Source organism: Anomaloglossus baeobatrachus, chromosome 4 (genome assembly GCF_048569485.1).
Source record: "Anomaloglossus baeobatrachus isolate aAnoBae1 chromosome 4, aAnoBae1.hap1, whole genome shotgun sequence".
Classification (NCBI taxonomy): Eukaryota; Metazoa; Chordata; class Amphibia; order Anura; family Aromobatidae; genus Anomaloglossus; species Anomaloglossus baeobatrachus.
Genome location: NC_134356.1, coordinates 459754910 through 459767591, shown reverse-complemented (window position 1 = coordinate 459767591; position 12682 = coordinate 459754910). Strand labels below are relative to the sequence as shown.

The 12682-nt window shown below is 41.0% G+C and overlaps 1 protein-coding gene across 4 annotated transcripts in view; it reads right to left on the bottom strand.

The window, feature by feature from the left end:
* SORD (sorbitol dehydrogenase) overlaps window positions 1-12682 on the bottom strand; it is a 91877-nt gene that overhangs the window by 65083 nt on the left and 14112 nt on the right. The window contains exons 1-3 of one of the 4 annotated variants that reach the window (XM_075342707.1): window positions 9240-9298; window positions 1866-1899; window positions 470-684 (exon numbers count right to left, since the gene is read on the bottom strand). The exons of 1 other annotated variant lie outside the window; for it this stretch is intronic. In XM_075342707.1, coding sequence (XP_075198822.1) covers window positions 470-544 — 75 coding nt within the window. In that variant the 5' untranslated portion in view covers window positions 545-684; window positions 1866-1899; window positions 9240-9298. Of the gene's footprint in view, window positions 1-469; window positions 685-1865; window positions 1900-9239; window positions 9299-12682 lie in introns of those variants that run through there. 2 more of the 4 variants (XM_075342705.1, XM_075342706.1) reach the window with 2 other exon arrangements.

Sequence of the window (12682 nt, the reverse complement as noted above, 5' to 3'; positions counted from 1 at the left end):
CCAAGACCTGTCTGCTTTAGCTGGGCTGAAAATCAAAAATAGGGGGGACACTACACCGTTTTTTATAATTATTTATTACGCTAAACCAGGCTAAACACCCTTTAGTGCCACATAAAAGGCACTAAAGAGTGCAAATGTATAATTTGTAGGTGAGTTGTGACATTATATAGCACAAGGATATCTATCTCGCATGTCATACACAATAACATACCCATAACACTCGTCCCATTTTTTGGGATGAGTATTGGAGGAATTGTTTACATACTAGTGGAAGAGAGGCCGTAGTCTCACTGCAGTGTAAAGTCCTTTATGGCAGAAAAGTGACAAAATGAACATTATATTTCCTATAATATTGTAGTAATGTATGCAAATACTGAACATAGAGATAAATCCCAGAGTTACATGAATATGACAGAAATGTAAATAAAACCTGAGTTCTGTACAGAGATTACGGAGGCAGTTAACTTACCAAACGAAGATCTCCAACGCCATGGACCACAACAGACAGATTCTCTACAGTCTGGCTCTGCTTTGCAGCTGCCATAGTGCTCTCCCGCCCGTCTCCCAGAAAATGTGTCCTTGCTTTATCAGCAGCTCCTGTTTTAGCTCCACATCAAACAGTCGGTTAAAGTTTGATCTGAACCTTCTGTTTGTCAGATTTAGTTTTGGCTTTTGACCTTGGTTCTACAAGAGAGGAATGTAACTTTCTGCTTAGTATTCGAAAATTATCACCTATAACAGCTTTGTATTAATATTTGTAGAGAATTCACTATCTCTGCCAGAACGCCAGTAAACATTAAAAGTAAAATTGCGGCAACACCATAGTACTTCAAGTAGGAAGTCCAATTAGATAACGTGCCTTTCAAAATCTTCAAAGAATAAAGCCACCAATATAAGGCTGTAATTTTAGATGGTTTGCTCGAATGCTATCAGTTTATGTCTGATACTGTAACACAATGCAACGTAGTTTATTATTGTATTTATTAGTGTGAGGCGATACATTTTACTTAGACCTAATAGAACAAAGCCAGTCTTGTAAGGAATATGGCAGGAAACATTATGCTGTTTTTAATTAACTTTTATGACCCAAATCCTGAAGTGGATCCAGCAGAACAGAAAAGAGTAAGAAATGTTCCCATGGGGCTGATTTCCAGTTCAAGTTCACCAATCAGAAATTGCCTGTATTTTACAGTAACAGTGACGTGTCAGATTTAATAAAAAACATTTCATGTGGAAAGTAAACAGTGGAAATGAAGAGCAGCAGAAATTGACTGGTTACTATATTCTGCAGATGTTAATGAAGGATATAGAATGGAAAAGGTAAAAGGTGAAGAATAACGTTTCCAATAATACGTGCGGTAATTATGGCTGTCAATTTTGCTGCAGCATTTTGACTGTGAGGGGTCCATACGTCCCAACTTGTGAAGAACAGAAAGAGGGACAAAGTAAGCGGCGCGCCATGTCAAATTTTGACCACATCCCTAACCACATCCATTTGGCAGTGAGGGATGTTCAGCGGATGTCCAGGACTGTTCATTCACTCATAGTTGTATCAACCATAACTTTCTCATATATGTGTCACTATATAACATGTTGCTTCTTTTGTGTCTATAAGGCCGTGTTCACGAACATAGACTAAATGTCCAAGCAAAATGGATGTGACCAAGCCTCTATAGGCTTCTTTTTGGAGCTTGAAAAAAATTCAAGCGAAAAAAAAAAGTGAAGTTACATTTTTATTCAAAATTTGATTCAAAGCTTTTCTGTAATATTAAAATGCATTAATATCCCACATTCACATGTACTACAAATATGTATAAAATGTTGGGGAAAACACATAAAAAACACAGCAAACACACAATAATTACCGTAGATTGTTATTGCGTTGCGTGGTGTGGACACCTGCAGAAAAAAACGCAGCATTTACGCTACGTGTGAACACAGCTTCAGTGATACATTTTTATTACATTTTTAAATGGGTTTTAATAGAGAAAAATAATCAACTGTGCCAATTATTCAGCCATTTGCCGATCTCCATAAATAATCTGATCGCTTTGTTGTTCGGGCTGTTACAATTACAAGGACACCAAATATGTCCATATTATTTGCCGATTTATGATATTTATTACTTTGTTAAAAAAGCACAATAAAAATAACATTACTCTATTTTTTCATTATTATTTTTAGCAATTTTATTAGAAGAAAAAAAATCTCTTTTCCTCTCCCTGTAGAATAAAGGACACAGAAATGCTGATCTGTACAGGGGATCTCTATGTCAGTGTAATTTGCTGTGTAACAGGCTGCATTGCAGGTTCATCTGCATAAAATCTTCTCTCTCTGACATCATCAAAGCTTGTGGCTCAACAGCTAGGCCTCCCCAAATATGTTTAAAGGTTGCTGGTTTGATTCCAAGTGGATGGTGAAAAAATAAAATTATATTTTCCTATTTTTTTTCTCATTTCGTTATAGTAGTTTTCTAGGAACAAAAGAATCTGATTCTTCTTTCACCTACATAGAGATGGAGCATATAGCTTATCTACGGTATCTCTCTGTAGCTGAATAATCTGCTTCTGGCTTCTCTGCCTGCAATACAGGTCAAGATTACAAAATCTTCCTATGCCTCTCAATACAGGCAGTGGCTTAGTGGTAGAGTTGATGCCTATGGCCAAAGAGCTCATCACAAGCCCATGAATTCTAGCCATGTTCTGGGAAACCAGAGCAGATGACAATTTCATTTATTCACTGGGAGGAGGAGGTGGGACAGGAGAAGTGAGCAGCGGGAAAGTCCTTATGAATTTAGGATGATTGGGAGGTATGGAGTGGTCTGCAGAGGAAACGCCCTATAAGAACAAACCCTAAAGCCACGTGCACACGCTGAGTATTCGGTGAGTTTTTTCCCCTTAGCATTTGTAGCCAAAACCAGGAGTGGGTGATAAACACAGAAGTGGTGACGTGTTTCTATTATACTTTTCCTCTGATTGTTCCACTCCTGGTTTTGGCTACAAATAGTGAGGTAAAAATTCACTAAACATGTAACATGTGCACGTTCCTCAAGTCTTCCACTTGTTTCCATCCCCCACTGAACTCGCAGCTAGCAGGAGGGCGTCATCTGAGGTATCTCCTAGGCGGCATTTTGAAGTGAATTTCGGTCATTCAGTAGGCTGGTTTGTTGACTCAGAAAAGGTGTAAATCACCGTCTGCCTAAATTAATTTGCACTCATGTCTTTCAGGCACAAGTAAAATTAAAGCCCTGACCGTTGGCACTTCCTGGTCAAACAAGTTAAGGATTGCTACATCTGTATTTATGTTAAAAGCATTAACTATAAAAATAATTACTGTACATGCCAAATCCTAACATCATGAAATATTCTCACTGCCAGGATTTGATTCTGTTTCCCATTTCTAGGAGTCATGATGTGACGTCTCATATGCACTATTCATACTTATGGTCACACACCAACTAGCTTCTCTTCCTGATTCTCTCAATGAAGCAGAGGCAATAGTTTGTCAATGACAAGAGAATTAGGAAGAGCAGCTAGTCTGCATGTGACTAAGTATGCAAATTGCATGAGTGGTCACATGACGACTACACAAACTGCTCAACTGACATTTTGCCCTAGGTGTAGTAAAACGTATATTTGCATCTGTCTGTGGTTTTCTGTTATTCATAGACTGATGTTAAAAATTTGCAAATTGATTAACCCCTTCATGACTGAAGGCATGCATGTGTGTCAGTATAGCATTGGCTTTAGCTTATGTAGGAAAATCCAGGTGATTGGTTTGCTTTAACCTCTTCAGCCCCCAGGCACTTTCCATTTTTGTGTTTTTGTTTTTTGCTCCCCTTCTTCCGAGAGCCGTAACTTTTTTATTTTTCCATCAATCTTGCCATATGAGGGCTTGTTTTTTGCAGGACAAGTTGTACTTTTAAATTAAACCATAAGTTTTACCATATAGTGTACTGGAAAAAAGCAAAAAAATTCCAAGTGTGGAAAAACTGCAAAAAAAGTGTGATGGCACAATAGTTTTTGGGATGTTTTATTCACCGTGTTCACTATATGGTAAAACTGATGTGTGGGTATGATGCCTGAGGTTGGTGCGAGTTTGTAGACACCAAACATGTATAGGTTTACTTGTATCTAAGGGGTTAAGAAAATTCACAAGCTTGTCCAATAAAAGTGGCGTACAATTTGCGCTATTTTCCGAAACCCGTAGCGTTCTAATGTTTTGGGATGTATTACTCAGTAACAGCTTATTTTTTGCGTCTCGAGCTGACGTTTCTAATGGTACCATTTTTGCGCAGATGCTTCGTTTTGATCGCCTGTTATTGCATTTTGCATAAAACTTAAGGCGACCAAAAAACGTAATTTTGGCGTTTGGAATTTTTTTGCCACTACGCTGCTTACCAATCAGATTAATTGATTTTATATTTTGATAGATAGGGCATTTCTGAACGCGGCGATACCAAATATGTGTATATTTATTTTTTTTTTTAACCCTTTAATTTTCAATGGGGGGAAAGGGGGGTGATTTGAACTTTCAGGGTTTTTTTTTACTCTTTTTTTATTTTACTAGTCCCCCTAGGGGGCTATAGCGATCAGCAATCCAATCACTCTGCACTATCTGCTGATCACAGCTATACAGCTATAAACAGCAGATACGGTCACTTTCTGCTTCACTTGCCTCCGGGTCGAGTGAAAATGAAAGTGACTCTTCATAGCTGCAGGCGTCATCACATGACCCTGTGGTACCTTGGCAACCACCAAAAGTCACGTGATCACTCACGTGACTTCCGGTGGGGGCGGCGGTAAGTGAAAATCATGACTGCTTCGTATATACATCTCGCTGCCATACTTTGGCAGCGAGATGTAAGGGGTTAATGTTACGGGTGGAATGCAATTCCACTAGTAACATGCAGGCACACATGTCAGCTGTTGAAAACAGCTGATATGTGCGCGGATCGCCGCATCCTGCCCGCGGCAGGGGCGGGGCTTATTGTCACATGCTCCATGACGGATATATCCGTCAAAGGTCGTGAAGGGGTTAACATGCGATGACAGAAAGCACATCACTGATCCCGCCCATCAGCGCCCCGTCATGTCATCGTAGGGCTCCAATGGGTTGTCATGAAAGCTGGGAGTTAACTAATGATCCCTGTGGTTATCACCACAATCCTCCTGTGAACACCAGCTGCGAACCAGCATTCATAGATCATCATGATTTTTGCTATACACAGCAGTCCTGATGCACTGCTCTCTATAGTAGAAAAACAATCAGATGATCACAGCTTCAAGTCACCTAAGGGGACTACTAACCCCTTCCCGAAATGAGACCAGACTGCAGCTGGTAGCTTTACCTTGACTGGTAATCCAAAACACAGGTCAACCCAAACTAGTGCATTACATTAATTATATATTTAAAATGAAATAAATAATTTAAAAAACAAAACAAATTTTAAAAAAAACAACAAAAAAATAACTTAGTGTCCCCCCCCATATTGGATCACCAGCCAATGTAAAGAGGACAGCTAGGATCTGGTATTCTCGGGCTGGGGAGGCCCATGGTTACTGGGCCCTCCTCAGCCTAAAAATAGCAGGCCACAGCCGACCCAGAATTTGCATATCCATTAGATGCACCAATCCTGGCCCTTTGCCACGGCTCATCTCACTGTCCTGGTGCGGTGGCAAACAGGACAATATATGGGGTTGATGGCAGCATTGAATTGCCAGCTGGCATCAAGCTCTGGTATTAGTAATGGGTTGGCTTCTAGCAGACACCCTGATTACTAATCAATCCAGTAGTTGAAAAAAGAAAACTAAATTTTATTTGGACAAACATCCCCCGACTACAGCCCTTATTCACATATTTATTATTTATTTTTTTTTTTTTTCAATGTCCGATGAAATCCATAGTGAGGTCTCACGTCGTTCTCCAAAAGCAAACCTGAAAGACATAAAAAAGAGAAAATTAGTAAAAAAAAAAAAAGAAAAAAGAAAGACAAGAGACACCCTCATTTACAAATTTATTTCCCTGGCAAATCCCTAATCCAGTGCTGACATAATCCAACAAGGGGCTCTCATGATGATCGTGTGACACCCCAGGGCTGTGGGGTACTTGGTCCCGGGTTTGTGGTGCGCAGTGGGGTCAGTCGTGGTCGTGGCCCGGTACCGTGGCCCTTGGAGTGCCGTACCCACCGGAAAGAAAGGTGGTTTTGATAAAACATAAAATTAAAGCGGAAAAATAAAATACTAAAAGAGTTTCCGACTACGCCACTTGCGGTGTGTAGTCAGGTTATAGGGGCCGCCGCTGCAGGTTTCTGCTGGGGCTGATGGACTGGTGCAGCCTGGATGTTTGGAGCCCTCCGCAAGCAGGCCTTGACCCCAGCAATGGATGATTGGGGTAGTAGTGGGGAACAGTCTGTGTGAGTGCACGCTGTCAAGGAAACAGTCCACACCAGTATTGCAGTTTTAACTTGCCTTGTTTACTTTGGTACTTGAACCACAGGTGATGGTCGGTTCCAGGTGTACCCGCTCCCCTTATTCTCCGTGCCAGCTGGACCTGGATTGGCTGTCCTCCATGCACACTTGTTGTGGTTGGACTTCTGTGGCCTGGAGCTATTTGGGAGTCCCTTCTCTCCAGTCTTGGCCCTAATGCAGGCAGCCTGGACTATTTAAGGGGTTCAGTCCCCGGTCCCCTTTTTGCTGCTTGTGCTTCAGGCTTTTTAGGTTGGCGATTGACCCTGGAGATCTTCTCGCCTGGCAGAGTTAACAGCTGACCATAAAGTGTCTCACTGTCCTAGGGTCTTCTCCTTGCCTCGTGCTGAATCCTGTGAGCCTTAGTTCCAGACTTCTGCAGGCGTCCCGCAGTCCCTGGAGTCTGATGCTTCTAAAGGTAACCCACGCTGTCTGGAGTCCTGGTTCCGTACTCCACAGTCCCTCACTCCTTTTACAGCTCTCCATTGGTTCTTCAGGTCTGTTCCTGTACTTCACTCTTTTTACTCCTTCACTCTCCTCTCACTTCTTCCCTAGGCTGCCCCCTTTGCTTCCTCACTACAAACTCCTCACTATTTACTGCCAGCTTCCCAAGTGACCACTCGCCCCTCCCCTTTGCTGGGTCTCTCCCTACAGGCTGGGTGGCTACCATTCGGTCAGTGACCTCCTCTTTTACCTGTTACTAAGCAGTCTCCCAGTTTGGTGTTGAGGTTGTGTATGTGGCCTGAAGGTGCTGGTGTACTTGCTGGCACGGGTATTCCGGGGTTTGGGTTTCCACTGGTTACATGTGTGGCACCTGGTACCGCAGGGGTGCTACAATCCCGTACTCACTGTTCCAGTCAATGAAGAACAAAATGTTCACATTGTTGTGAGAAGCACTGCAGTGAACTGAGATGACCTCATGAGGTCACCCCAAGTCATAGCACTGGGTCAGACAGCACTGTGTGAGCGGCCGCGTGCGTGACGAGTGGTGACATCATGAGGAGGTCAACTCCATTGATTGCCCACGGCAATGAACTCAGCAGAACTCAGGACATTACCGCTCGTCACTGAGTTCAATGCTCACAGCCGTTCTCAAACCAAATATTGCAAGAGCCCATGGTTGTGGTCCACTAATGGATCCGCTATTTTACATTCTTCGTATCTGTTACAAACAGATCATTACAGGACATGTGAACAAAGCCTCAAACCGAATGGCTTAATGTTGAATTTAAGGTCTCATTTATACTTTAGCCTTTTGAACAATACATTCCGGTAGTTTTTAATGTACATGCTTTTATTGATTTTATGAATGGGATATTTGGAAATGTTTCTAAATATTTATTTTTATTTCTTCACAGATGACTTCTTTTCATGTGGTTGTTGAGAAAGAGACAACAACATCAGAAACAGAAAGCGACATCAAAAATGTCTTTAAGAGAATTTTTGAGCAAAAAACTTTTTTTGAGTAAAAACTTTTTAAGTATTCAAATGTTATCTCTTCTGACCTTGATAGGCATATAATTTTCTTTTGGTAATGAACTTTCCTTTTGAAATTCGGGGGATATGACCAATAGTTCCATAGTTCCATAGTTACTTAGGTTGCAAAAAGACCTAGGTCCATCTAGTTCAACCTTCCTCCACCAGTTCTACATTTGATCACTAAGTCATTTATAACCAACAATGTCGTGGGTACTGAGGAAATCATCCAGTCCTTTTTTAAAAGCTGTTATAGTATCTGCCATTACTACCTCTTGTGGTAGGGCATTCCACAGTCTGACTGCTGTAACTGTAAAGAAACCTTTCCTATTTAGCTGCCGGAATCGCTTTTCTTCCACTCACAGTGTATGCCCCCTGGTCCTTAGTATTGTATTTTGAAGAAATAAGTCATGTGCCAGTCCTTTATATTGACCACACATGTATTTATACAAATAAATGAGATCTCCTCTGAGACGTCTTTTTTCTAAGCTAAACATATCTAACTTTTTCAACCTGTCATCATATGGTAGGCCTTCCATTCCTTGTAGTAGTCTAGTTAGCCGCCTTTGAACTGACTCTAACTTCTGAATGTCCTTCTCCTGTTCTGTAGTCCTGAGTTTACTTCCATTTAATGTGTACGCAGTTATAGGATTACTCCGTCCTAGGTGCATTACATTACATTTATCAACATTAAATCTCATTTGCAAGTATCTGTCCATTCTGACATCTTATCCAGATCTTTTTGTAATATTGTACTATCAAGGTCAGTTTTTAATATCCTACATAGTTTGGTGTCATCAGCAAATACTGACACTTTACTATCAATCCCATCCACAAGGTCATTAATAAAGAAATTAAAAAGAATCGGTCCTAGCACAGATCCCTGTGGCATCCTACTGCTGACTATAGCCCATTTTGAGAATGTACCATTTATGACTACACTTGGTTTCCTATCTGTTAGCCAATTCCTTATCCAGTTGCATATAGTTTCCCCTAGTCCTTGCTTCTGAAGCTTTAGTATAAGGCTATTATGTGGTACAGTATCAAATGCCTTTGCAAAATCCAAATAAATCACATCAGCTGCATTACCAATATCCAGGTTTGCACTTACCTCCTCATAGAACCCCTGGTTGGTTAGACATGACTTATCTTTCATGAATCCATGCTGTTTGTCAGTTATTATATTATTTTCTGCAATATATTTTTGCATGTCATCCCTTAAAATGACCTCAAAAACTTTTCATACTACTGATGTCAGGATTACTGGACAGTAGTTGCCTGGATCTACCCTCTTACCTTTCTTAAATAACGGTACCACATCAGCAATCCTCCAATCCTGAGGCACCAACCCGGTTACAAGCGAGTCTAAAAAGATGAGATACAGCGGTCTGTTGATTACGGAGCTCAATTCCCTCAAATATTCGTGGATGAATGCCATCTGGCCCTGGGGATTTGTCAATGTTGTATTTACTCAGATGTAGTTAACACTTCTTCTTGTGTTAAATTAATTCAATCGGGTGGTGAACTTTGATTTTTCTCTTGTTGAATGATCCCTGGAACAGTCTGCTCCTTGGTGAACACTGATGAGAAGTGCCTATTTAATATCTCAGTCTTTTGTTTGTCCCCTATAACTAACTTATTATATTTTAAGGGGCCAATACTATCCTTTATTTTCCTTTTTGCATTAATGTATTTATAAAAGATTTTGGAATTTATTTTAATGTCCTTGGCGATTTTTGTTTCAGTAGCTAATTTTGCTTGCTTGATTTCCTTTTTACATTTCCTATTGATATCTTTATACTTCTGAAATGCTATTTCTGTATTCTCAGCCTTTAAGATTTTAAACGCCCTTTGTTTTTGTTTTATTATACTTTGTACAGTCTTATTTGTCCATAGTGGTTTCTTTTTATTCCTGGACATTTTATTACCAGAGGGTATAAGTTTTTTACAGGACTCTAGTAGTATATCCTTAAACTTACCTCATTTATGTTTGGTATCCCCAGTTACAATGACTTTGTCCCAATCTACACATTTAAGCTCTTCCCTTAATTTGTTGAAATCAGCTTTCCTAAAATTCCAGGTTTTAGCATTTCCTCTTTTAAATGTTCTATTGAATATTACATTAAAGCTTACCATATTATCGTTAGTGCCCAAGTGCTCCCGGACCTGTAGATCTGAAATTGTATCCAGTCTATTTGACAGGACCAGATCTAGCAAATTATCTCCCCTTGTCGGTTCATCTACCATCTGAGAGGAAATTGTCTTGAATAGTTGATAAGAACTTACAGCTTTTAGCACAAACAGAAGATTCTATGTCCCACTGAATGTCTGGATAGTTGAAATCCCCCTTAATAAGAACCCGATTATTATTATTAGCTGCCTTTTCAATTTGTTGCAGCATTTCACCCTCTACCTGTTCAAGTATGTTAGGAGGCTTATAGCAAACTCCAATTAGCATTTTTCCATTATTCCCCTCCCCATGTACATTTACCCATACTGACTCTACATTGTTGCAGTTCCCCCTAATGTCATCATTCAACAGAGGTTTTAGGTTAGATTTGATAAATATACACACCCCACCACCTTTTTTGTCTTTCCTGTCCTTCCTAAATGTAGTATAACCCTGTATGTTTGTCACCCAGTCATGGCTTTCATCTAGCCAGGTTTCCGTAATGCCCACCACATCATAATCCATGGTTGACATGAGTCTCCAATTCATTCATTTTGTTTGCAAGACTTCTTGCATTTGCCAGTAGACATTTAATACTATTAACGCAGTTATTACTCCTAGCCTCCCTACATTCCTTGCATGTCCCAGCCCCCCTAATCCTTCATTGACCCCTACCATCTCACTGTCTTTATCTGCTCTATCGCCTTATTTGCTCCACTACCCTCCCTCCCCCATCCGTCTGATCATTTTCTCCTCCAGCACAGCGGCACCCTCCCCATTTAAAAGTAGGCCGTCCCTACCGTAGAGCCTGTAGCCGACTGAGAAGTCGGCCCAGTTCTCCATGAACCCGAACCCCTTCTTCCTGCACCAATTTTTAAGCCACATACTTATCTCCCTACGCTCCCACTGTCTTTCTAGTGATGCTCGTGGGAACGGTAGTATTTCTGAAAACACCACCTTGGAGGTCCTGGACTTCAGCTTCTCTCCTAGTTCCCTGTAATCATTTTTAAGGACCTTCCACCTGCCTCTAACTTTGTCATTAGTACCAATGTGCACCATGACTGCTGAGTTTTCCTCAGCCCCACCCAGCAATCTGTCTATCTGATCCGCAATATTCCGAACCCAAGCACCCGGCAGACAACACACTGTTCGGCATTCACGGTTTCGGCGACAGATGAACCTGTCTGTCCGCCTAATTATAGAGTCCCCTACCACCAACATCTGTCTGGGCTTTACTGCACTCCTATTTCCCTCCTTCCTACAGCAGTCGTTTTCCTGGTTGCTAGGAGCAACGTCCTGCTGACCCTAGTCCTGGCCCTTCATTCCTAATATCAGGCATATTTACTAGGTTGTGCCAGGTCAGGGCTAGGCTCCCTGACACTTTTCCCCCTAACTCTTCTTCTAACTGTTACCCAGCTACCTAACTCTGGGTCCTGATCTTCACCACCTCCACCCTCCTCCATATCATTGGCCCCAGCCAGAGAAAGCTCAGTGAGCTCTAAACTCCTCTCCAGGTTTGCAATGCCCCTGAGTGTTGCAAGCTGCATATTTAGATCAGTTACCTGGGCTTCCAAATATGCAACATGCTTGCATTGAGTGCAACATATTCACCCTCGAATGGCTGCTCAAAGCATGCATACATCTGACAAGTTACACACCTGGTAGCATTGTCCATGGCACCTATTAAATGGGGATAAACAGTAAAGTAGAAAAACAAAGAAAAAGAAAACAATGGGAAACGTATAAGGATAAATTCAAACTATGTTCTTGTGTCAAACTATGAGATTGTGTTTAAACTATGCACTTATCTGCAATCCCCGCACTTTGCTGCAGAACCTCGCTTGTTTTGGCTGGTTTATATAGTTCCACAAGAACTACCAGAAGCTCTGAGAAGCTTCTACAAAACAGGTGTGGCTAATACTACTAATTAAATCCCAAGACAAACTTTTTTTTTTTGCTTTTTCACAGTATCACAGACAAACAGACACACAATTCCCTAATGAATAATGGTTTTTTTTTCCTATAACCGTTAAATACCATGAAAAGCTATGGTTTGAATAAGTGCTGACATAAGATTGCGTATTTTCTACCCATAGTGATGGATCCCAGACGCACCTAGCATAAGTTAAATCTATATGATCCCATGGTATGGCTCGATAATGGATATATTATATAGTGTATAAGGTCTGCTTTCTCCCGTTATAGTGTTCTATTCTTTGAAAGGGGCTGGCACCATGTAAAATGACATATGAAAATCACCTTAATCAGATGGTGCTTATACTTCCTCAATATATAGTCTGGTGACATATTCCCTGGGAGCGCCTGGTTATAAGCAGTAAACTCCTCTACCAAGATGGTGCCCATGAGCTTCAGTTCTGTAATACGCATGAACGGACATAATATGCTTCCTCACAGTCAGAAATTCACTAACCACGTGTAGACGCTGCCATGAGAAGGGAATATAGTAGGATGCCGCAATCGGCGTGTCAGATATAATACTCTTTGATTACCTTTATATACTTTAAGTGGGTCGTCCCTTGATATTATAACTTACACATGTGATCAATTA